The sequence below is a fragment of the Ruditapes philippinarum genome, unplaced genomic scaffold (genome assembly GCF_026571515.1).
Source record: "Ruditapes philippinarum isolate M1 unplaced genomic scaffold, ASM2657151v2 ctg2063_1_1_1_1, whole genome shotgun sequence".
NCBI classification, from domain to species: domain Eukaryota; kingdom Metazoa; phylum Mollusca; class Bivalvia; order Venerida; family Veneridae; genus Ruditapes; species Ruditapes philippinarum.
The window spans coordinates 222704-250269 of record NW_026853715.1 but is presented as its reverse complement, the minus strand read 5'-3'; the positions used below and the strand labels follow the sequence as shown (position 1 = coordinate 250269).

Below are 27566 nucleotides of genomic sequence, written 5' to 3'. Positions count from 1 at the left end.
GCTCCATAGGAACCGTGTCGACTTGTTAGTACTGTATTTATTTAATGCAAACACGGTGAATAGGGATTTATTGGCTTCCAACAATAGAATAACGGGATTACATGTACAATACAGGTAAATATTGCTTTGTGTGTTGTGTTTTTTGTACTATTTTAGTTTGGTATAGTTATTTGCAGATGTTCGCTACAAATTTTATACGAAACGGAATGAATTCTTTCATTGAATTTATTTAAACTTAACATTGTCTTACATTTTTGGTCAACAGAAACATTTTGTGAAAAAATATGGATTTTCAATTCCTTTAACAAAGAAGATCATTTTGCGAACACATTTCAGTCTCTTCTATATCTGAAAAAGGAAACAAAAATGTTTTATGTACGTTGGCACAAAGGCGACATGTGTGCGTTTTTATTTATCTCGTGCGCACGAGATACTATGTCGTGATCACGAGTTATGGTATTCCATATGAAATTGAGATCAAGGACAGATACCTAAACAAGTTTGAACGAGATCGGTGACCCACATTTTTTACTACAAATGTTTATTTTAATATATTCTATGATTCTGAAAACTGTAATACCATCATTACTTTTAGAGAAGTAACGTGACACTTGATGTAAATTAACACGTGAACTAATATACTGTCACACGATATACTCAAATAGTTTCTAGTTTTATTGTTTGAATTAAAAGATGTTTGACTTTCTTCCTTCTATTTCAAGGCTAATAAAAACTGAGATCATTGAACCTATTTTATACATACGCAACTCAGCAGATAAAAACTGTAAGCTTGACTTTTTTAAGAAAAAAAAAGAGACAGAACGTTAAATGTTATAGTCATGTTGTCTTTGACGTTGCCGATGCCATTGAGGACCGGAAACTTTAACGATAGTCTTTTTTGCCCCCATTTTAGGGGGGGGGGGGTCAATTAGATTTACCCTTGTCCTACATCTGTCTGTCCGTCCGTCCGTCCGTTCTCTTTTGTGTCGCACGTAGCTCAAAAAGTATTTGACTTAGTCATGAAACTCTACAGGAATGTTGATCAGCATGTGTAGTTGTGCACCTGGGTATTTTCGTGCGGATATATTCAGTATTTTTAGAGTTATTGCCCTTGATTTAGTAAAATATTACAATTTTTTCAATTTGTGTCGCACGTTACTCAAACAGTATTTGACGTAGAGTCATGAATGTTGATCAGCATGTGTAGTTGTGCACCTGCGTATTTTTGTGTGGATATATTCAGTATTTTTTATAGTTAGACTTAGTAAAAATGTACAATTTTCAACTTGTGTCGCACGCAACTCAAAACGTATTTGATCTAGTGTCATGAAACTTTATACAAATGTTGATCAGCATGTGTAGTTATGCACCTGGGTATTTCGTGTGGATTTAGTATTTTTAGAGTTATTTCCCCTGACTTAGTAAAAATTTACAATTTTCAACTTGTGTCGCACGTAACTCAAAAAGTGCTTGACTTAGTGTCATGAAACTTTACAGGAATGTTGAACAGCATGTGTAGTAGTGCACCTGGGTATTTTTGTGTGGTTCTATTTAGTATTTTTAGAGTTATTGTCCTTGACTTAGTAAAAATTTACGATTTTCAACTTGTGTCGCACGTTACTCAAAACGTATTTGATCTAGTGTCATGATACTTTACAGGAAAGTTGCTCAGTATGTGTAGTAGTGCACCTGGGGTTTCACTTGTGGATTTATTCTGTTTTGTCATATTTATTGCCTTTGACTTAGTGAAAACAGTTCCATTATGTTGTGTTAATTGTTCCTCGAGTGCTTGAGTAAGAATCAACCAACTTTACAGGAATAATGATCAACATCACTGTATATGTGAAATATGCTGAAATAACCATTAAACAGTAAGCAGAGGGTTGAAACTTTACCCTTCATGTGCATGTGTACATGTAATTAACTCTTAATTATTTAAGTGTATAAAGCTATATATCTGATGCAAAAATTATTGTTTGAATTTTAAAAAAGTATACTTCCAAAATACTTGTGGTAAATTATTGCCTTGCTTAAAAGCGAATAGCGCATGCTAAACGGATAAAACCCTACTTAAAATTAATAACAAATAATATTTTGTTCCGGAACATTTTATTCTGTTTATGTACATAAATCATGTGTTTTAAATAACTAAGATATTCTATGTTACAACTTTTGAGGGAGTCAACCATATAATTCTACTGTTCATTTAAATATTTCATAAGATATAGATTTATACCCTTTAATAAATAAGTGACAAAATTTGCCTGTCTATACAATTTTAAGAAGAGCATTTTTTTAATTGAAGCGATTTCATTGGTCGGCAAAAGACGTTGAAAAAAGTGGTGTATGACATAGGTACACAGTATTCAAAGAAATACAAACTTGTGATATTTCATTGAAAGGAAGCGCTTTATAAATGTGATGATTAATCACTGATACAGAATTTTGTCAGTCATTTGCCGGGAAGTTGTTGACTACACGGCCAATTTGGCAATGACAAAATCGTTTTGAGAAAAATTTCTTAATGACACCAAAATAGCATGCTGTACGGTTTCAGACAATTGGCACGTCTATTATTCATAATAACCTCGGAGTTAATAAGGACCATGTGGTTTCAGATGAAATCAGAAACAGACATTATCGTTAATGCAAAACGAATGTATATTTTTAACATCCAAAGGAAAATAAAATCTGTTTCCATACAATCATGATTGAAAGTATGTCTGAAAACCATTTTTAATTTAAATATGCCCACTGATGCACGTTTTTGCATTTTGTACGTTCGGTTTCTGCAACCATAATAATTTGTATATCTATGAATTTACTAATTCATTGTGGACTTTTACTTGATATATTGGAAAAAAAAACAATTTGCAAACAACTCTTAGCATTAATTTTCATATTTGTTTACATGTTTAGTTCCTTGGCGTAATAACTATGTTAGAAAGAAATACCTTATCCGTTCTGTGTATTCATTCATACTAATGTGTTCGAGGTCCACTTCCGAAGACTGACGGAAAGGGCCGAAAAGTTGCGATTGCTCTTTCGTTCAAGGCGTATGTCATCTTATGAAAAATGACATTTATCATAGATATCGGCTGTTAATTGCTGCTAAAATAATCGCGAATATCAGTCATATAAAATATGTCCTCTGACAGAGCAGCCATACATTATATAGACGTGTTTTAAAGTGTAGCGAAACAGATTTTTTGTCTGTTTTTGTTTTTTTTAATAAAATCACAGTAACAATATATTTGACAAATAGTGAGATGAATTAAAAATTAAATATTCTTTTCAAGTGAAATTACATTATGGATTGCCATGACGTCACTTGTGTGGATAAAAAGGAAACAGTTGGTTCAAGGCCGCCCTTACTACCACCATGTCGTGTATGCGGCGGGAAAGCTTCGGGATTTCATTATGGCGTAAACACGTGTGAAGCCTGCAAGGTTTGTATTACATATATATACAATAAAGCTTAATTTTTTTTTTTAAAAGTGCATGCTCGTATGCACTCTTGGGAAAAATGACAGTTGGAAATATTTCTTGTGAGAAAGTCCTATCTTGTTTCCAACTTGCCAGCTCATAAGCAAAATTATTCAAATTATTTACACAAGCTCACTGACCCAGTGAGGTTTGTCCGATCAATGACCATGGAAATATTGATGATTTTTTATGGCAATCTAATAATATTTAGGAACTAACAAGTATCATGTACAAAATGTTCCACATTATTTTCATATCCTTGTGACCACCTTTTCCTTTAATTAAATCCCCTGTCACACTTTATACCCTGTTTCCACGTCTGATAATTTTCATTACATGAATATATCTCGGCGGCGTCACGGAGCTTTCAGCGCGTTCCTCTGCGTTCATAAGGAACCACCCCTACTAAACGGTGGCTCTTTCACATTTTGATGAGAGCCCTCCGCCAAAACAAAGGTGACTGAGATAAACAAAGTTTCAAAAAATATTCATTTTAAAGAATATGCTTGTTTTTCAAAAATCGAAGTATGCTTTGCCTCGTAGAACATTTTATCTCATCACTTGGGATGCAGTTTCGATATGAAATCCCCCAAAATGACATTGCTAGAAATTCAAACAAATATCAACTCACATATATGTAGTGATTACTCTTGCATGAAGTTAATGTTTATCAACTTAATCGTCAGGTAACATTGTTCCAACCTCCCCTTTGGCTCAACACAAGAATAATTTAAGAAGCTTTGTTAAAAACTAAAATGCTACCATTTATTCAGATGTGATCGAGCCATCGACAAGGTGCTGGCGCCATCGGCATCGTGAAAAAGCCGTCGCATATGTGATAGGGCCAACACGACCATTCAATAAGACTCGATAATGTGGTATATGTCAATAAATATTTTTGAACCTACCTCAATTAATTTTGGCCTATCTATACCTAAAATCCCTAAAGATATGTCTATATAAAAGAAAACAAACAAGTGTACATTTGGTAAAAAATCTAGCAACGTCATTTTGGCTGCTTCGTTTCGAAATTGCATCCAAAAGTGATGAAATAAATATTCTACGTGGCAAGGCATTCTTCGATTTTTCGAAAAAATATGCATATTCTTTAAAAACGGATTTTTAAACAGTGTTTACCCTTTCCAGCTTTGTTTTGGTCGAGAAGTGTCGAAGGCTTCAATTTAAACAGATCACCAAATGTGAAAGAGCAAGCGTTTAGTAGGGGTATGGATAGTCTGATTTTATTGACTTGTCAGTTATAAATATATTTTAGCATTTATTTAAATAATCGGTCTCACTTCGGTCCTGTCCTTGTAGTTTAAGTAGTTTACCCTATTGCGCTACAACGCTGGGTATAATCTATAATAGACACAAATTAAATCACATCTTACTGCGTACATCTCACATCGAAGATTGGTTTATAATTAAGGCTCCCACGTTTACATTTTTTTTGTAAACGTTTACACGATTGCTAAGAACCGAAATACCTCTAGGTACTTTATACACCATATATTTATGTCGCCAAATGATGACTTACTTTCTATTTTTAATACATGTACAAATAAAGAATGTCCAGGGCTCATCACGATTGAGTCAGCACATATTTTTTTTGTGTATCTTTTATTTATGTCATGAGCAATTTTTGCGCCGAAATGCTGTGTGGAGGGTTGTACACATCCATTTTTTGTTTTTTTTTTACTTTGGAATAAACCACTAGAATTGATAAAATCAATGATAATAGGCAATGATTAAGAAAGTTTAAAAGACAATATGGTCATTTCGATTAAACGGTTGAAAATATCGTAAACGTTCACTAATGAAAATCGAAACGAATCCGTTTAAACCTGTAATCGTGCATGGGGGCCTTATTTATAATACACTTATAAATGAAATATTCAGAAATATTGATGCAATAAAATGCATATTTTCATTTTCCGTATTTTCACTGTAAAAAAATATTTTTCACTGCAGTGAAACATATTTTCCGAACATTCACTGGTGTCTTGGCAGACTACTTTTTTTTATCTCAATTCTGCTAGGACACAAAATTTAAGGGAAAGTCTTTCAAATTGTTATGTCAAAAAAAGAAGAGGAAAATGTACATAATAAACAGAAAATTCAAGTTTTTTTTCTATACTGTAATTACAGGATTTATCTTGTGGTATGAAAATTTTGATATTTCACTCGTGGCTACCGCCACCCTTGAAATATTTCTGTTCATACCACTCGATGAAGATAAATCCTGTATTTAAAGAAAAAAACAAACTTGAATATCCTCTATATATTGTGTGGATTGGCCATATGACCAGTATGTAAAGCCCATCTCACACAGGACACACGGCTTACACGGTTGGCCACCCGTGTAAACCGTACATACAACCGAACGTACCGTAGCGTTTTCCGAGTTACACTCGGGCCACCCTCAAGCAACCGCTACACAACAGAAAAAAGACACATTCATTTTACATTGCTTCATTTTTTCTTCATTTATTGGTGTTAATATTAGTCATAAAGATTTTTGACAGGTTATATGGCCTTATATAAACGGCTGTTTCTAAATATAACCCGAGCCGCTAGGCATCATTTTTAGAGGAATAAAGCGAGATTTCTTTATAAATCGACAACAGCCGTGTGTATAAAAATATATAAACGTCACGATTATCCAATGAAAAGCGACTTTACAAACGTGCAGTATTATATTGATCTATATATAAGTGTTCTTCGATGAAATTTCGAAAATTAATGAAGCCAAGTCATCAAAATGGGTTAAACAATATCAAAACATACACAAATGTGTGATATTTCGAGCCTAACTCGAACAGAAGTCGGCGGGACCCTATGTAAACCCTGTGAAAGTCGAGTAAATCGAGTAAAAGTCGTGTTTTATCGTACCAGACCGTACTAGACCGTACTTGGAACCGTTCAACAGTCGTATGTATTCGTATGCAAATCGTGTTCAAACCTTGTTTGACCGAGTATATCCGTGCTCAATTCGTACATACTCGTGTTATATTCGAGTCTAATTCGTGCCAACTAAACCACAAGCACGGTTGGAGCTCAAAACTCGTACCAGTCAACCCGTGTATAACCGAGTATACCGTGAATCGTGTGTCCAACCGTGTTTTGTGTGAGACGGGCTTTATCTGACAGGTTAATAAAATCAAACAATACTCGTACACGGGCAAATTATAGTCTTCATTGATAATGTATGAACGATATTTGATGAGTTTTACTACAATACTGTTTAAAGGGTTAATGTAACTGTAGAATGTTTGGTTTTTATGCCTACAGAAAAAAATGTTATTCACTCCAGATTTACAGGAAATGCACTGAGGTCCAAAAGCCTAAAAACATACAACTGGAATGTCTTTACATAAATCAGTTTGGAAGCATGAAACAGAGAGATATGCAAAATTGATAAAGACATATTCTCGGAAATAAATAAAACAATCGTACTTTTTGCTATTCTTAGCCCGATTGAGTTAAAAGCGTTATAACACATTTCAATTTTTGAGTCATATTTACAATCGGAATAATTATTTTTGAAAACGGACTGAGCGATTGATCTTAAATTTTACACACAAGTTATATACTTGTATATCTACACCCACATCAAATGGTATATTTATCTACAAAAAATATTTCTAGTCCTATAATGGCAAAAAACTTCCTTGAAGCCCCTTTAAGTATTGGGAAGGACTAGAAAAATATATAAGCACTCGAATGAACCTCTGCTTATTTTTAGTGCCACTTAGCACCTTACATTTGCTGCTATGAACATGAGAAAAAACATGTTGCTGTCAGAAGCTATGACAAACTTACACAACAACAAGTCAGAACTTGCCTTATTATACTTCTAAGTGTTGACAAGCACATCAGAAAGTTGTTCCTGAAAAAAATACATACTATATTGGGACATATAAACTGGTGTGGAGCATAAGATTATACTAAATTTGAAATAACATAAGTCATACATTAATAGCTCTTTTCAACATATTTACTTATCTTATAAATCTTTCTGTTTTCTGGTATATGGTTTAATATGTAATAGAAAGAGCACCGAAACACGAGGCTATCTGATTTGTACGAGGGGGCGTAGCCCCCGAGTATTAGTCAGATTGCCGAGTGTTTTGGTGTTCTTTCTCTTTTGTATCATAGTCAATTCCCTGTTGTCACAATATGAAACCCCGGCAAAAATGAACCAATGAACGAACATCTGAATATGACATTTCTGTCCCTTTCCCTTTCTCTGCCGTCACAATATGTAAACCCCAGCAAAATTGAGCCAATCAATGGGCATGCTCTGGAGTGCGGGTAACTAATAACCGCACCCCAGTTAACGCACTGTGCATGTATATGTATACGATTTAACCCGGACACATTTTCAACAGAAAGGTCTCCAAACTAAGATACAAAGGACAATTAATGCACCACAAGGCCTGTTATGCAAATTTGCTACTTTTACATTTTCTTCAGAATAACATCCCTTTTTCTGTAATAGTGATACAGTCGAAATGGCAAATGCTTTAAACAACTTCGTAAGTATTCAAAAGGTTCGTTTAAGATCGCATATTTCCGCTCCTAAACCGTCGAGTTTTTGCAAGATTACACGCATTTTAAATGGTAATAGTTCGTCCAAACTCGTGAAGCATTCGTAATAAATATTTCCCCACTGTTAACCATTCGTTTAATTTCACCATTGTAAATTTTCGGTCAAAATTCGTAAGAATTAATAAATTGATCCCATTTCAAGGGTTCGTTTAAGTGTACAGATACTCTTATATGCAATCCTGCAACGTATACTTGAGATGTTTTGCGATCGTTCTTCGCTCAGCTGCGCATGAACGCCGCGGGAACGCGGCCCTAGTGCGACAGCATGTTTTGTTTTTAAAATTCACAATTATGGACTTTTTAGATGTTGGTAGAATAATTGATCCCATATATCCCTTGTTACTTAACCCTTAACCCGATTCTATCGTGTAACTGACTAACCTATGCAGAGTCTGATCAGGTTCTCCTTATTGCGACATCTTAAATTTAACCACACGTATGTATGTATGATCTAAGAATATAATGATAAACTATTTAGAGATTCGTTAATTGTTCACACGTGGATTTGATACTAAAGTACTCTTGTTTGTTGACAAAAGTTAACTTGTTTCCATAACATTGACACTCTCTCATCCAAGAATACATTTGTATCTGACAATTTCTCTATAAAGTTGTTCTCTCACGCACAGAGTCTGGTAAACATGTATAATCAGACGTGCTATTCTAGCTGAAAACATAAAATAAAACAAACAAAAATTGAACAAAATTTACAGCATGGTGTGCTGACTCATCGACGCTTTTTTGCACTTAAACTTAAATATTCAAATGATTTTTTTTTAGAAATCAGGAAACTCTAAATAATGAAGAGATAGTACAGAGGATTGAGGGCATCATAGAATTATAGGGCCAGAAAACATTTTACAGACCGAAGCCGATTGAAAAATTGATTACATCTTAAACATTTGTTTTGCTGATAACAGTTTGTCTGGGAGAACAGTTTACCATATAACTACTCTTTTATAGAATTTATAATAACTAATAATTTATAGAATTTATAATGACTACCAATTTATATGGAACCATGCCACTTTGTTACACATACCATTTGAAAACGACGTTTTGATTAAGTTTGGATTTTGGATTTGTGCCTATATTCTTTTGTCACATGAAATAATTATAACATATTTGAGTGACAGTTTTAATGACTTCCCAAGATGATTCATATAGACATAGCGCGCCCGTACTAATCACAGATTTCACGCCGAATGTCAATGTCATTCATTCTAAGACTCTAGCATAAAATAATTATGATAAATTTAACCAATTCAAAAATCTAGATGAAAATTTGAACCACATTATTAAAAGTCATCTGATGGTTAATGATGTTAGGGTGTTGACTGCAAGAAGAATCACTAATCCAGACAGAGACGCTTTAGTTCCAGGGGTGGTCATTGCAACACTGGGGGATAAAAACAAGGTTTTGAAGGCAAAAGCCAAACTTTTTAAAACAATTTACAAAGATGTATTTATCTCTCCGGACCAGTCAAAGGAAGAAAAAATACATGCAGGAAATCTTCGTTCTGTCGTAAATGCAATGAACAAGGGAGGACGTCTGTCTATTAGAGGAAATAGAGTTGCGTGTATATATGAAAATAGTGGCACCCATAATAATGGTGCAAATCATGTTAATCAAGCTTGTGGCACCCAAAATAGTCATAACAGTGCATCAAATCATAGTAGTATAAATAAAAACCACAATAATGGTGCAAATCAGAACACTGGTTCTCAGTGGGCAAATTTTAGAGGAAACAGTCGTGGAAACGGTAGCATTAATGGTGGAGGTGGTTGAGGACAAGGCTGTGGACAGAGAGGACAGGGAATCCAAGGGCGAAGTCAACAAGGTCAGGATCGAGGTCGTGGCAACAGGAGATAGGTGTTATAAGGTGACGGAATGTGAATGGTTGGAGCAGGGATGAACTTTCATTAACTTGATCATTTTGTTTCTAATTGATCAAAACCACGGTATCACGTACGCTGTTCTTGCGTCAATGTGGCGGCATGTGTCTAAAATATGAAAATGATAGCAGATCAATATGTTACATGCAGATGGTTCACGTCAAAAACAGTCAATCCAAAACGCTTTATAAGATTATTATACATTTGCCACCAGAGTCACGTTAGTCCTAACATTTTATGAAAATGGTCGAATGAATAAGAAGTGATCATTTAATTAATATATAAACGGATTTCTTCTATGTTTTCAAGATTTTTTTTCTTTTATAAACTGACAGTAAATCTAACCAATAAGCCAAGACATTTTCCATTCATTTGCAGAAGAATAAGTTGCTCCCCCCCCTCCCCTGTGTATTAACTTTCGGTTATTACAGGATCTGAAAGGATCTGAAACAAAAATGCATTCTCAATAAGAAAACATGAATATTTCACCGATTTATACAGGATTTTTTAACGGGATTCCGTGGTCGCAATGGACTTCCAACATGTCATCTTAATATAACGCATGTACTTTCTAGATTTTGTGGTGTTATTTTAACACGAAAAATTGTAGAAAAAGTTTTCTGTTGAAAACTTGAACATTTCGACATTTTGAGGAAAAGTTCAAATTAACACATTGGTTTAAATTACTGTCGAAAATTCGAAACCTTGCAGGAACTTGATCCAGGAGTTTAGTAATAAACTACCTTCTCGATTTTAGGGCTTGACATCCATTTTGTATGATAGAAAAATTATGGTGTCTCGGTAAGAAGTATGATATTTTGACGCTGCGTGGAAAAGTTGTGGTAAACGCACTGTCGCCTTGTTATAATAGCATGTCCGCAAAAAAAGAATTCCCAAGGAATTATAGTTCCTATTTTGTTATTGTTCCTATATACGCAATATAATGTTCATACATGAAAAAAATCACTAAACAAAAATAACTAATTTTTGTTTGTAACATAAGAACAAAAAATATCAAAATTTTGGTGAATTTTCTTTTTTTATATGACTATTCTTTTGCATGAATAAATAAAGATTTTTTTTCAAATCAATGTATACACCTTTAACTTACTGTTACAATTACTTGTTGAAGTTAACTTATAAAATTAACAGAGCACGACAACATTTAGGAGAAAATCAATATAGTTTCTTGAAAAAATGTGAATGTGTTAATGAAAAATATGTAGGCTCATCGATTTACTAGTGAAATAGCAAGAACAAAATGATCCGCGTCACGACAAAACCAACATAGTGGGTTTGCGACCAGCATGGATCCAGACCAGCCTGCGCATCCGCGCAGTCTGATCAGGATCAATGCTGTTCGCTATCAAATTCTCTACTTGCTATAGGGTTTGTAAGAGAACAGCATGGATCCTGATCAGACTGCACGGATGCGCAGGCTTGTCTTGATCCATGCTGGTCGCAAACCTATCATGTTGGTTTTGTCGTGACGCGGCTAAAATCACAACTCTTTTCAACGATTCGTGAAAAGGTATTTACAAATTCAGAACTTTCAACAAAGGCATAATAACAAACTTATACGAACGTCTAAACTTGTGTGGTTATATTCTATTTTTATTCTAATCATGCCATGTTTTCTTGGTGACACATAAACGCGTGTCATTTAATTTAAAAGTTTATTACTCTTTACTACATGCAAAATGCTTCACTAACTAATTCAAGATAGTGAAAACAGTTGGGACATACTGTTAAAAAATATTGCTTTGTCTGTGAAATAATACGACTTTCTAGTCCGTTTAGTTCATATGATTGATGAACTGATCGACACGCAAAATAAATATGTACATAATTATCGTTTGAACAAGTTACTCCACTTTAATAGCTTGATTTTTTTGTATATTCAATATAATTATCATTTTCATGTTTCCACCTGTATACTTAGGCACCGTACTAATAATATCTGTCATATTTTGCGATTCGGATCGGAATATCCTTCCCGAGGTGCCCCGCCCATTGGGCGGTAACGAGGCTTGCCGAGTTACCGCCCATGGGCGGGTGACCGAGGGACGGATATTCCGATCCGAACCGCAAACATATGTCAGATATTTTTTCTTGCATATTCTACCATATTCCATTATATTTTAAATTCTTTATCTTTATTTTCAATGAAAATTTATATCATTACAACCGTAACTACTTTCATTCAACAGCGTATGAATTACAAAATCATTCATAACGGTAAAATGACGTCATCTTTATCGTGCCATTGTATAGCACGCGACTCATCTGGAACCCCCCATGCCAGATGAAATTTCCGGCATGGGTAAAACTAACGGAAACGCCAGTCTGATATGCAAGAAAATTTTGTCAATTATAAGATGTGGTCACAGCAAAACACAGCATTTATGCTGTTTTTTCTTTCTTCAGTAACATTGGTCGAAGAAAGGTCTTTCCATATGTAGTTGAATAAATTTGAAAAAAAGTCGACTTACTAATCTATTGAGACAATTGCACTAATCTAACTAGTATTTTTGAAAAGATTCGACATTCAAGTCTTTCTGAAAATATTATTTTGTTAATAAAACAGAAAGGTAACAATATTTCATTAAATAATAGATCTATATTTCTACAGTAACATATAAGGTATGGTGCAAAAAGAAACCCATGCCAGTAATTATCAGTTTAACGGAATAAAAATGCGGTGTTAGAATTCAGTGTTGTGCAGTGCTCAAATATTTGTGTCTGTAGGACTTTTTTCACCATATATTCCCCAAAAAAAAAAAAATACGATGGAAACACACATTTTTGTGTGGAACTTGACTTTAGGCTTAACCATTCTATATGAGCCGCGCCATGACATAACCAACACAATGAGTTTGCGACCAGTATGGATCCAGACCAGCCTGCGCATCCGCGCCGTCTGATCAGGATCCATGCTGTTCGCTTACACACCCTTACAAACCCTATTGCACCACCTCCGTGGTCGAGTGGTTAGAGTCGATGACTTCTAATCCATTTACCTCTCTGGCGTGGGTTGGATCCCCGGGAGATGCTTTGGTAGTTTAGCACGGAGGAAGGTAGTCTAGTACTGGTGTAACTCTCCAGGAACGATGGTTAGGAAACTACCCGCCTATATGACTGAAATACTGTTGGAAAAAGGCGTAAAATGACACAAACAAACAAACAAACAAACCCTATTACAAGTAGAGAAACTGATAACATCCTGATCAGACTGCGCGGATGCGCAGGCTGGTCTGGATCCATGCTTGTCGCAAACCCATTATGTTGGTTTTGTCATGACACGGCTCAAATATATAATTATATGGGCTCGTCAGGTCATATCTTAAACACATCGTCGTTATAGCGCAGGTTTTTTTGACAAGTACGAGTCATGTTGAGGTCGACACGGCCTTTTGTAAACACTATTTCTTCGAAATATGTGATGTTTTGCTAATTGTGTTGTGTTACATTACGATGATTTGTTTAAAAAATTCGATGGAATAATTAAAAAGTTGGAGTCATTTTGTAATGTCTAGCATTTTCAGCTATTTCCTACAATTCGTTTAGCCGGCCGTTAGTATTTTGTCCAGAAAGATACAGTGTCTCGGTTAGAAGTAAGATATTTTGAAGTTGCGCAGAAATGTTGTGGTTAACTCCCTATCACCGTGTATAAGCACATATTCTTTTACTTGCTCTCATTAACTAAGTTATTAGTCATCTTTTAAGACAGTCAAAGAATTCCTTTCGGAGATATACGCCAATCAACAGATTGATTTGCTTTTATCGTCTGCTATACATATATTTTTTATGGCTTTCAATGAGGCATTATAAATTCCTTCAGAATGGCTTTTTTTCAGCAGCATTTAATTTTCTTGCATATCAGACTGGCGTTTCCGTGAGTTTAATCCATGCCGGAAATTTCATCTGGCATGGGGGGTTCCAGATGAGTCGCGTGCTGTACAATGGCACGGTTAGGATGACGTCATGGGCGGGTCACCTCGGGACGGATATTCCGATCCGAACCGCCAAATATGACAGATATTATTATTCATCTTAAATACATTTGGTACACTCTCAAATTTGTTACAGGGATTCTTTCGGCGTTCATTTTCCCGCCCAGAGTATGTTTGTGCTGGAAATAATGACTGCTTACTTCAGCCCCGGAGACGGAATAATTGTCCTGCATGTCGTCTGCGTAGATGTCAGGAAGTTGGAATGTCAAAAGAAGGTAATATAATATAAATTTGCAATATACAATAATGTCTATCGGTAAAGAATCAGAACAAATATAGAAATATTTTAATATTATTACTATTTTTATACATGTTTAGCTTCTTAGCGTAGGTTAGACCAAAATAATACCTATTGTGTAAGACTGACCAAAAGGTCCGAAAAGTTGCGGCTATCATTGTGACAGATTCTGTTTGTAAAGTCTTTGCCAATTGTAACAAATCTATATATTTTTTGGGATATTTTTGAAGACTGTATTTGATAAAGTTGTTATTGTATACGATAATTTAAATGATACTGCTATTATTAGGCACAGTTTACTATTCAGTCGGTAAAAAGTTTGAAATTTACGCCAAAAACAGCGCATGTTTTGTCCAAACTGAAAGATGTACAAGGTCCTTCAAAGCAGCACGCCTTCAGATTGATACTAATTTTCATGAAAATTTGAAAATGTATTTAAAAGTATAATATTGCGGAGTTACCAAAAGAATGCAATCTACACATTATCAATGACACTTTCAACCCATGTAAATTACCATAAAGAGGTCAAAATATGCAGAATAGCCCTTACTGCGTTAGTAACGCAGTAGAAATATAGTAAAACTGTTATAAATACTGAAAAATCGGTCATTAATGGCTCATAAAATGTAAATTATTACCAGAATTTTGAATTTTTATGTTTTTCCTAAAGTTTTAGTACATTTTTTACAGGTTTGATTTTATCGAAATAGTTTTGCTCATCTGGAGGCGTGCAGCTTTCAATATATTTTCCCGTAAGCTAATGAATATAACGTTTTCTTATTCCCAAGCAATAAAAACAGGGCGTTATTCTTACGAGAAGAAGACACAATACATAACGGAAGTGAACATGGTTGGCATCCAGATTAGCTCGACAGATGTTTCACTCAAAAATGAAATAACACATAATCATCAACCGGAAACGACATGTACCGGTGACAATAACACTTCTTCATCGAGCCCTTCATCCATATGTGTTGAAAACAATCTTTCGGAGGACAAAAATCTTTCAACTTTTCATATAAAGAAGACAGAATACAACCGATCAGACAAAAGTCGGAACGATCAGACGCTTGATATATCCATGAATGCGTCTGAAACAGATGGTGAGAATTATAATATTATTCAGAGTTTACTCAAATCACAAGACATGTTAATTGAAGATCTCGACGCTTTCCTCGACGAAATACACATGAAGAAACGACAAAAGGAATTCCATGTAAGTAAATTAAGTATTTTTAATTGTTACAGAAATTGTTAAATGTAAGATTAAGGAACACAGTGATACATCGGTATATTTAGACGAAGTTAAAGATAACTAAATGCCTTATGACAATCTCTGTCTTGAATCTACGCTAACTTTTCATCTTTTAAAGCAACACGACTCCAGGTTCATGCTTATTTTCATGAAAATTTCGAAATTGTATATAAAAACTTAAATATTGAGAAGTGAACAAGACAAATAATTTTCAAATTAAACAGCACTTACAACCCATGTAATTTACCAAAAAGATGTCAAAACATGCCAATGTAGCCCTTACTGCGTCTGCCTTAGTCACGCAGTAAAAATACATGTATGGTGAAAAATAATGCAAAATCGGTAATAAATCGCTAATAACATCGTAATCACTAAAAGTATTATGTTTTTTACAATCTTTTTATTTTTCTTATAATCTTAGTTATTTTTATCCAGTTTAAATTTCTTTGTTTATCATTACATTCAATATTGTATTGAGGCCAACAATATGATTACTAATGCTATCAGCAGTATGTGTATGATTGTTTGACTGATGAAAGTTATTAAGACGCTTGTTTAGAAAAGGCCTTGTTATGGGTAATTTTTAACCCTATAGTTAGTGTTATGTTTAGTAACTGCATAGATAAAGCCAACAATTGTTTCTATCGTAAGTAGCAGACAAGGATTCGTCTGTACTCCATCAATGTTCCACAAGAGACGAACATGTACATTGTATTTTGAGCCACGCCATGACCAAACCAACATAATGGGTTTGCAACCAGCATGGATCCAGACCAACCTGCGCATCCGCGCAGGCTAATCAGGATCCATACTGTTCGGTGTCTGTTTCTCCACTTGTAATAGAGTTGGTAAGCGAACAGCATGGATCCTGATCAGACTGCGCAGATGCGCAGGCTGGTCTGGATCCATGCTGGTCGCAAACTAACTATGTTGTTTTTGTCGTGACGCGGCTCTTTTTTCATCACGGCTTTGGGATGAGCTGTCGTCGCCAACGTTGTCACTTTCTTCAATGGTGTTTAGGCTTAGATGTTTTGATTATTTTTTTTATTTCATTTGGAACAATTTTCAAATGTGTTTGGAATGATTTGAAATTGTTTAGAAATTGTTTGGCTTTATTTAAGGCCAGTTTTTTTGTCGTGATCAGTGATGAATTACTTTCGTAGAGTCTTTATTGACACTTTATATGAAACGAAATATGACTACAGTTTAGATCTACTTAAGTTATTTCTTGCATGTAGATCTTTAGGCATACCGTTATTAAGAACCTGGTTTTAATCAGATCCACGTGAAACTTGATAAAAATGAACTTCAAGCAGAGCACAACATCTCAAAATATGATACGAATATGTTCTTGTCACCTTTGTTTACCTCTATAGATATGATGCAAATTCGCTTAATATGATACAAGATCCATACTAAATATGATACAATCGTTACATAACCTACGACTTTGGAATTAGAGCATAACTTGGTTTATAATGTTCAATCAGTCATTAAGAAGACCTTTTCAATAATCGTATACACTCTTTTTGTGCAATTTAAGCGATTGAAACCAAAAACTCAAGCATAGTCTTGACGTGAATATTCATAATCTGTTGTTTAAGGATTTAAAACATATTAATTTGGAATTCTAGGATTGACGTACATTAAAACGGGATTTGTAATTAGTTACAACAACAACAACAACATAGGACCCCCCTCCCCCAAAAAAAACAACAACAACAAACAAACAAACGAAAAGTTCACTTACATTCACCGAGTACTTACATACGAAAATAGTAACTAAACTCAACAATGTACCCCAATACTGTACACAAAATCTGAATGTTTTGCTCACTAGCATAAGTATCAGATACAGCAGGATTCTTGACTTCTAGCATGTTTCACAATGGTGTTTTCATGGATGCCTTGTTTAAAACAAAACAATACAGAATTATGGGCCTTCCATTACTATAATATAGCAGTCAGATTACTTGTTCTTTATAGAAACAATCAATTATATAACTTTATGATTCGTATTCTGGTATGTTTAAAGTATAGATCGCTACGAATTACGTTTCATTGAAATTTTCTTTCGTTATTTCAGCGCAGAATCCAAAGCGAGGCACCACGGTCTCTAGTTAAATGCTCAAATGCCCCAAAGAGCAATTTGGAGACGAAAAGGTATTTATGTATCTGACACTATGTTTGCGTTGCATTCTTTTTAAATATTGCGTTAGTAAAAATATCTTTATCGCATTAAGAATTGTTGACACTTATTATCGCTTATTTAAGCGTTTACAAGCTTGGTTGCAGTTCAAAGTCACAGTGATGGCTTCATTAGACACGAAGAATCACGGGGAATACCGAAGCACAGAGTTTAATATGCATGTATCACCGGGGATCCTGTCATACGATTCTTTCTTATTTGAAGTCTTTAGATGAAGTTCATCATTCTTTTCCGAAATGATCCACAAATGTAATAAATGTGCAAAACAAAGTAAAGAACTGGTAGGCCAAATGTAAAATACATTAGCTAATTTGTTGTGTGGGAACAACTGGGTGCTGATATTATATCTAAATATCAAACTAAACAACAAACTCGGCATGTAATGGAATATCGGAACAAGAAGCTGGGAACATCATTTCAAATACAAACTCCTGGATTACAAAGTAAATTATTATGCATATAAACGAGTGAAATCACTAATATACAAATAGAAAAATATATTATAACATAGCTTTATTATTGTTATCAACACTCGTCGACAACAAAATGCACCTTCATTTATCTTTGCTCTGCCGGTGATTTCTAAATAAGTTTCCAATGCAGGCCAAGAACAGCCGGAACATTAATGTCTTCTGATCATTGTCTACACTATTCGGTTTTTAGACTGTACGTATCTTGAAAATTTCCTTAAAAGTAGAATAGATTGAAAGATGGACAGTCCCATTTAGGATATTCACTATTTTTCTGTTTGGTTGCAGAAAGTACACTAGATTCATTTACAAACATCTCTGTTATTTGTATTGCTTGTCATTTTTTGTTTTTAATGGTTGCCTTGGTAATTGTGTGCAGTAGACATGTCCTTCCTTTAACATTAGAATTTCAGCAGTTTTATATATGATAAGACGTGATTTCTGTGTATGGTGTTGACAGGTAGTGATACGGCACTTGCGTTAACAAACTTTGTAAACAATTTCTCACATGTAAGCACTGATAATCTCCCTTGCTTTTTAACACAGAGACGAGCAGATGGACAAAGTAGCAGAACTTATGGATAGTGAATTTAGAAACACAATATCGTTCATCAAAGCTATCCCTGGTTGGAAAACTTTGGATATGGAAGACCAGATTAATCTCATTAAAGGTGAGTATAGATGAATAAATAACTTGTAACCATGACAATGATATATTGTTTATACTATTAAGAATATTCTAGATGTGTTTGGCTAAACTGGAAAACAAATATTATTAAAACACATAGAAAAACTTTTTTCAAAGAACTGACAAAAAGAAGTGCGAAAAATGAACTGTAATAATGATATAAATACATGGTTGCCGAAATTTCAAGGTTTCGTGTGAGTCGCTCAATTCGTTATATCTTTCTTTGAAGAAACATAACTCGGGGACATGTATAAGCATTTCCAAAAATGCATGAACTCGACATTCATCCATGAATATAGTTCATTTCTTGCCTTATATCTTTATTGAATCAAATATTTATTGACGTGATATCAGTATGTGAAGTTAAATTGATTATAATAAACGCTGCAAAACTGGACTCAAATGCATCTTTAATCATCCTGTTATTCACGAATTTCAGAAGGATCAGCGGAGTTATGGATCTTGGGTCACTGTCAATGTATAGATACGGAGTTAGGTGTGTTCACTGGAGAATACGACATGTCTTTCCAGGATGCTGCCAGAATTTGGACAGATATCTATGTGGAAAGTGTTTATAAGGCCAGCCAGAAGTTTAACAAATTAAAACTGTCCAAAGAGGAACTGGTTGTGCTCAAGACCATTGTGTTAACATTCCCAGGTATAACATCTTCTCATGTACAGGTTATATGTATTTATTTATAAATCAAGTTAGGTATCATTTTAATAATGCGGTTACACCCCTTGGTCTTTGTAGGTAAACCATATAATAATAATATATTTTAAATATATTTTCAATGTAATAACTATTTTATTATTGTATCGTTTTAAACATGACTTTTAATTTCGATGAGGTGTCTGCCTATCAACCCAGGGATCATGGGTCCGATTCCTGCTTGGGTCACGACCATGTTTCCTTATGTCACCAGTTCTGATGGATTTCAGGAAGCGGACTTAAAAATGATTAATATAAATTGCAATAATTTGTTTTGCAATCAAGCTAAAAGTAATATGTTTAACTTAATTAACAAAATAAATTATATTCATACATATAAGCATTAATTTTCATCATTTAAATTCCACTTCTAGATATTTCAATTGAAAACGTGATGCTAGAGATGTAAAGGTAAATCCTGGGTTGTCATAAATTTCACGGCAAAAACAGGAAATCGACAAGTGGGCTACTTTAAACACATTAAACATATCGTCCTTTCATTTTAGATAATCCTTGACAGCATGCTTGTATTTTATTTAAACCTATCATATAATATGTGAACAGGTCAAGGTCAATGTCACCTTTGAAATCAAATGTCAGGCGTGATGTCTTATACCCATTAAGACATAGCTCAGTAGTTCACGTCATCAAGGTTATATGCTAAACTGAAACTGCCACTGTACCAGGTCAAGGCCACTTCAGTTAAAGGTCAAGGCTATCGAGGCTGAAAATATTTTTATTTGGCTTTTGTGTCACATTGAATCAAGCTTGCTAATGAAAATAATCACCTGTGTCACGTTTATTATTGTTTAGGCAACAACCGGTTCTTTTGTTATGTCTTATTAATTACAATCAAATGCTATACGTTGTATTGATCTTCACTAGCAAAATATGGAGAGAGTTAGTAAAAACACACGTATTCTCTTTATTTTGATTTGTAGATCGGTGTACCTTGGTCAAAAGAGATGCCGTTGAGCAAGTGCAATGGCGAATGATCGAATGTTTCCATTACCTTTGCAAGAAAAATGGCTTATCGTTCAATGAAAGATTTTGTAAAATCACAGACGCTATATTGACTGCTCGAGATATGACGGAAAAGTATAAGGAAATTGTAAAAACTGTCGTCTGCCAATGGGAAATATTTGAAAAGTACCCGTTGCTGAAAGAATTCTTCAACAGCTTCTAGTCATTAAAAATAAGCATACATGTATTTTAAGCCGCGTCACGACAAAACCAACATAGTGCGTTTGCGACCAGCATGGATCCAGACAAGCCTGCGCTTCCGCGCAGTCTGATCAGGATCCATGCTGTTCGCTTACCAACTCTAATACAAGTGGAGAAACTGACAGCGAACAGCATGGATCCTGATCAGACTGCGCGGATGCGCAGGCTGGTCTGGATCCATGCTGGTCGCAAACGCACTATGTTGGTTTTGTCATGGCGCGGCTCATTTTATCTAACGTTCGTTCATTGCAATGATAAGTGTTCTTATTTTGGATATATTCCAGTAGTGATTTTTCGTTTCCGTGAACGTCATTATTTACCGGTGTTTTAAAGTTTATGTTGCGTCCAACGTTGTTTAGTTAGTGTATAGTAAAAGCTATCAGTTGTCACAGTATGCATCTAAAGTAATGCGTCCATTATCGTCATTTCTTATATCTAAATTTACGTCACCATTTCTTTCATCTGTCATTGAATATACATGTACTATTGTTTTCCTTATAAATAACAGCTCAACTAGCATCAAACACGGATTGAGTACTTTTTGGCGAGTTGGCGTCCTGTGACGTCCAAGAGGCTTGATAAGTTTCAGCTGTATCTTGGAAAAAAATATTTTGGCCAAAACATATGGTCGGGGTTACCTAAATAGGGCATTGACGCTTCCGTCTGGGCGGCATTCAACCTCAAACTTAGACAATTATTCATAATTTTTACACCCTTGACGAAAACTGTCGTTCTATGTGACAAACGGTACAGAGTTTTGTGTGTTTTATACCCCTAACCTCATACCTGTTTTGTCATAATCATAAAAGGAATGTCTGTTTTTCATAACTATTTCGCCGAACAGTACATGGTATTCTGCAAATTCTGTTTTGCAGTGTAAAAATGTTTTAAGCGACTATGCTCTTTGGAGTGATATATTCTTGATTTCATATGCCATTTCAAATCTTAGTTGAGGAGATAAACAAAATTTAATTTGAAATCGTAGTACTATTGCTAGTAGAATATATAAATTAGGAACGACCGTTGAATGTCTTAAAATTTATTAGTCTTTTCTGTATATCATAAATAACTTATTTTAGATCAATATAAAACAGATCACAAGATATATTACTATACTACATTACCCGTTTTATGATAATATACATGTACATGTATTAGGAATGCACAATCGATTACATTTAAGGAATTCCACTAAGGTCCAGTCCACAACACCCCCACCCGCCCGGAAATCATTAATTTTCAAAATGTTTCATAGATCACTCGGTACAAATAAATAAGGACAAAATTTGAAAAAAGATTATAAAGAAATATTCTTGAAATTATGGTCGATTTATTTTCTTAATCTTAGCATGATTCGAATTGAACAGTTTAAACTATTTTCATGTAGGTCATTTTGCTACATACAAAAACTTATACTGGGAAAACGGAATGAGTAAATGATCTGAATGTTTGCACTAGGTCTTCATCAAATGGTATAAAAATCTCAGAAAAATATTTCCTGTCCGGTCTTGTCAAACAACCTCAGTGGAGTCTCTTTGAAATGAAACGATAGTTACAAAGTAATTACTTTGATCAACACAGTTCAGCATTATATAAAACATTGCTACAGTTTCACAAGTTAACACCATAGTACAATTTGTTTTATTCATTGCTGTCATATACAAGCTAAGGATCTGAACTGATTGGTTACAATCAACCTTGCTGCGATGTTAATACGCCCGAATGTGTTGTTTTCTTACACATACGCTACCACGCATAGTAAAAAGTTTTTTTTCCAAAAAGACACATAAATGCATGCAAACTACTTTTGAACACACTGCAAACAAGTGCATTTTTACACAAAATAATATTATGCACAGCATAAAAAGGAATGCTAACACCCATAACACGTCAGATATTGCGTCAGGCAGGAAAATTACTGCTATGCTCAATGTAGTTCAACATATCAACATATTTTTTTTATCAGTTCTTTTGTTAGAACAAAGGGTACGGCTCATTGAATGTTCACAAAATATGTATTTGATGGTAGAAAACATTTATCCTAAGTCAGAAATGAATTCTAAGTCCATTCCCATTTCACTATATACTAATATATAGACAAGGGTAACAACTCCCATAAGAAGGTGTCTATGCCCAATCAGGGTTTTCGCCTCGCAGTTTTTTTAAACGATAAGCATAAATAAAAAGGAATTCTGCAATATGTAGTCGAATAATTTATCTATTGAACCAATGTAAAAATGTTCTTATCTCTCTTTAGTCTTATACTTAACGAGTACTGGCCGCCAAAGTAACAAAATCAAAGCACAGAAGGCGCTGAATTTGTTTGGGTCTCAGAATGTAAGAAAGGTGCAGGTTGTGAGATTATATGTATAGTGCCACCAATGCTTTCCAGCGTTTTAATTGTAGTAAATTGGCTATAAGACTAATTGCAACACTGACTTTAACAATTTGAAAAAAAATGAGTTACCTTTATTTGGATTTGAACTCCAGACCTCTCCTAAGCGAGGCCGAAAACCCTTCAGCCACGGTGAATTTATATGTGAACGGCCTGAAGAAAACCATATTATTCTAAATTAGGGCTTGTAACGACTTTAACTGTTGTTTAACACAGATGTAAATAATCCTGGAGCTTACTATAAGCATGTATATTTATAGAGAATCTGAGAAGGGCTGCAAGTTCTGTGGTATTTTCTGATCTTTGCAATCTAAATCGTACAGTATAGCTGTATGCATTTTCCTGTATAAGTTTATTTTTATGTATTATAATTCATTTTGCAAAGCACCAGCGTTTTATACATACGGAATTCTGCATAACTAGAGTTGCATCAAAAAATCATTTATGTTCATTTTTTACGACAGCCACACTTTATCCTTGCATATCATGGCTACTTTCTTTACAAAGACACTTAAAAAAGAATTTAACACACAAAAAAAGTTTCCTCGACTGGGATTTGTACCACGGAGAAGTTATACAAACAATGATTGATTAACATCAAGTCATTCTAAATTAAGAACTTTCATTGCATTTCGGGTTTGTAATCCTAATTAATTTCGAGGTATTTTGTTCAGGATAGACCTAAAATTGAAGTAAATATTTTAGCGAAAATCTTATCGCCCAAACAGCCCGACATGTAGAATCTATATATTCCACTACTCGGTTTGTGTAGTATTCGGTAATTGACATCGCTAAAAATAGTATTTTCATTGATAAAATCATATTCATCCGCGTAATTTGTGATTGTGCATTTATTGACAATTCTATGAGCCAACGCTACTGTTTAACTTTGAATGCGTTATAATTTGTAGGATACTTGTAACAAAATAAAATATTTCTTTCTTTTAAATCGCTAGTTTTAAGCTGTTTTGAGAACTACTTGTTGTTAGGTTTGTCGTAAAATTCTGTGTCAGAGATTGAATGTCCGCTTTGTATTTACTTATTTTCGATCAGAAAATACAATAAAACAATATTAGAAATCTTCGACCATTCGGGAATTTCTTTGCTTGAAAATTAATGAGCCTGTCTTTGACCATCTTTACGCAGTGATCTCCCCTGAATTTTTCGGCGTTAGTGTACATACAAAAGGGAAGTAACCGCTTCAAAAAAGTGGACTACTTTCGGCATTTGCAATTAACAACATTAGACTCTGAAATTTCGCTACCATTATTTGTTTGGTCTGACGACCCAGACAAATAAAAACTGTTCATTTTTGCGAGGTCGACATCGATCGTGGCTACGCAGGAAACACAAAGTTACACGACTGTTGCAATCGTTAGAGATAATATCACAAGCATTTATCATGCTGGGCAATTAAAAATACATAAAAGTAATCAAAATATTCCAATAACCTATAATGACAATGTAAAATAAAGTCACCTGCGTCTTCAGAGCATTTCCCCGTTGAAATTTCTCTAAAAACACCACCATCTTGGCGAATATACAAAACCGTCGTCTGATTGGTCGTTTTTTTTTCGGAAATTTACGGGTATATTTTCGGGAAATAAATCGAAATAGAATTCATTTCTGACTTAGGATAAATGTTTTCTACTGTCAAACACATATTTTGTGAACATTCAATGAGCCATACCCTTTTGTGTTAGAATGAAAATATATATTAATTAATCATCGCTTTTAAAAGTGAAACGCAACTAACGTGAACTTTAGTCCAACTTTACGTAAAAGGATAAGCAAATCTTTTAACGGAATGTTAGCGAAACGCCCGCCATATGTTCTTTTCATGTTTACAGGTAAAAATAACATTATTTAGGGGATTGAATTTTATAATCATATTGCAATATAAGACCATCGTCGGGACCCACGGTACACATTTCGTATATACTACCTACTGGTATACAGTAAATAGCCTAGGTTACAGGAGTTGAACTTTGTATATAGTGCCATCGTCAGGTTTACTATTGTTACATTGTTGTGGATAAGAATTATTTTATGGTTAGATATATGTTATTTATATGTGAATATGATCTCAAGATGTCGTCACAGCATGTCAAGTTTGCTCAATAAATTGTTGTAGTTTTGTTGTTATTGTTTTTCAACTTATTTTTGAACTTCTGTGTTGACTTCATCAAAATTTTATATCGGCATTTGACAGCGAGCATTGTTCTGTCACTAGGGTGTTTACAAAAACTAGAAAACTGAACTAAGATTCGTCAGCTGTTGGTCGCCTGGTTTAGAAAATTACTTTCCATCCGTAAAAACCCGGCGCTATATATAATCAAAGCACTGCAAGCGCTGAGGTATACATTGCTTGACATCAAGACCATGTGATTTTAATCTACTGAACTCAATAGAAGTCATCTTCTGGTTACAGTCAATTTCGAACACAAATCTAGGCTTATTTCTTCTCAAGTTATTAATAGGACAAGAAAGAGGTGTTTTTCCAGGCAAGACTATATGGTTTGCGAAACTGAAGAGCAATACAAAAATCAGTTTGCAAAGACCGGTTTTTTATCTGCAGTATACAATGCTGAAATAGTAAAATAGAGTCTTCAGTGCTTTTATCTATTACTTAAAAAAACAAGACCAACATGCGGGTTTGTAGTCTACAAAAATATGGTATTGAATGATTCAGCAAGACTTAAAAGTTAGGTGAACATTTTTGTTTACATGCAAAACGCATTCACTGGAAAAAATGCACTCCATAGTGCAATTATTGATTCAAAATAAAAGCATTTGTACTTGACAAAATTTAGGCATCAAAGCCCTAAGCTCTAGCCTTGTACATTCTTAAATTTTTACTACAAGTACATTACGAAAATTAATGACTCCCCCCCCCCCCTCCCACAGGGCAAATTTTATCCCAGGGCTAAAATTAAAACAATCTAGGTAGAGGTCGACTACACAATGTTTCATGCCAAATATCTTACCTCTAGTCTTTGTCAATTCAGAGGAGCATACTGTTTAAGTTTTTTTCTCTATATATGTATATACATTTAAGGAAATCCTAAGACACCATGGTGCCTGGTAAACCTTGTACCTTCAGACAAGTTTTTTTAAAGTTTTTTACTTCATACATACCATATAATGAAAACCTAAAAAGACTCCTTGGCAGAGCCATTTTGACCCCAGGGCTATAATTTGAACAATAGTGATAGATGTTTACTACACAGGTAAAGGTTTCATGCCAAATATCAAACATCTAGCCTTTGTCAATCCAGAGGAGAATATTTTTTATGTTTTTTTTTCTATACATGTTTATACATTTAAGGAAAACCTATGACACCCTGGTGCTATTTCACTAGGGGCAACATTTGAACAACTTTGGTAAAGGACGTACTGATGATATTATTTACCAAGTATCTAAGCTCTAAGCCTTAAACCTTCTGATAAAAAGATTTTTAAAAAAGTTTTTGCTATATACATATAAGGAAAACCTTAATATTTATATGACCCCAGGGGTGAGGCTAATTTTGACCCTTGGGCTGTAACGTGAATAATCTTGGTAGAGGTTAACTACCAAATGTTTCATGACAAATATCTAACCTCTAGTCTTTGTCAATTCAGAGGAGAAGATTTTAAGTTTTAACTACATACATATCAGGAAAATCTATGAACCCTAGTGCAGGGCTAATTTGACCCCCAGGGTATAATGTGAAAATCTGTGGATGTCAACCAGACGTACAATGCCTTTTGCAAAATATCTATGCTCTATGCCTCATTTGAGTCTTTGAACAACTTTGGAAGCCCTTTACTCATGGAACAACCCTGTCAAGTTTGGTTGAAATTGGACAAGATGTTTCCAAAAGATGTTAACTATATAATGTATAAAACACACACACACATGCACGCATGCATGCACACACACACAAAAGAGGGGAATCGCTTTATGCCAACACAGCATCTACATGCATCAGACCAGCAGTCCAACACATTTTCAAAAAATAAAATGACAATTACATTGTTGATGTGTTGAAAGCCTTGTGAAATTTAATAAAAGCTTGATAATATATAGAATAAACTTTCATTTTTACATTCCAAACTGTAAACAAACAATATGAGGTATGGTACATGTTATGGTCAACCAAGTGGATCTCATTGGAGCTAGGTGGAGAGGAGTGTGGGAATCCAAAGATTAGTAAATCATGTTTGCTTACTGAGTGCATCAGAAAGTATTTAAGCACTAAGTTGAAATTTATATGGCATAATGCACTTTATGTGTGTTAATATGCTATATATCAAAATTAAATACTCGCTATCTTTTTTTATGTTAACTATAAACTTAAAGAATTAATACATTTCTTTTATATAA

General features: G+C 34.4%; 1 protein-coding gene across 1 annotated transcript; it reads left to right on the top strand.

Moving 5' to 3' along the window:
• Nucleotides 1–7: 7 nt before the first annotated feature.
• On the top strand, nt 8–20812 carry LOC132737632 (nuclear receptor subfamily 1 group D member 2-like). Its single transcript, XM_060724966.1, has 8 exons — nt 8–114; nt 3300–3449; nt 14083–14221; nt 15033–15460; nt 17586–17662; nt 18725–18849; nt 19306–19524; nt 20520–20812. Exons 2-8 carry the CDS (start codon nt 3312–3314, stop codon nt 20762–20764), a joined length of 1371 nt encoding a protein of 456 aa, XP_060580949.1. The 5' UTR covers nt 8–114; nt 3300–3311; the 3' UTR covers nt 20765–20812.
• The last annotated feature ends 6754 nt before the right edge of the window (nt 20813–27566 follow it).

Excerpts from the sequence above, each read along its gene's own strand:
- LOC132737632 (XM_060724966.1), top strand. The coding sequence starts at position 3,312 with ATGGATTGCCATGACGTCACTTGTGTGGATAAAAAGGAAACAGTTGGT. Across the intron at positions 14,222-15,032 it reads AGTTGGAATGTCAAAAGAAG|CAATAAAAACAGGGCGTTAT; the intron begins GTAATATAATAT and ends CTTATTCCCAAG. Across the intron at positions 17,663-18,724 it reads AGCAATTTGGAGACGAAAAG|AGACGAGCAGATGGACAAAG; the intron begins GTATTTATGTAT and ends TTTTTAACACAG.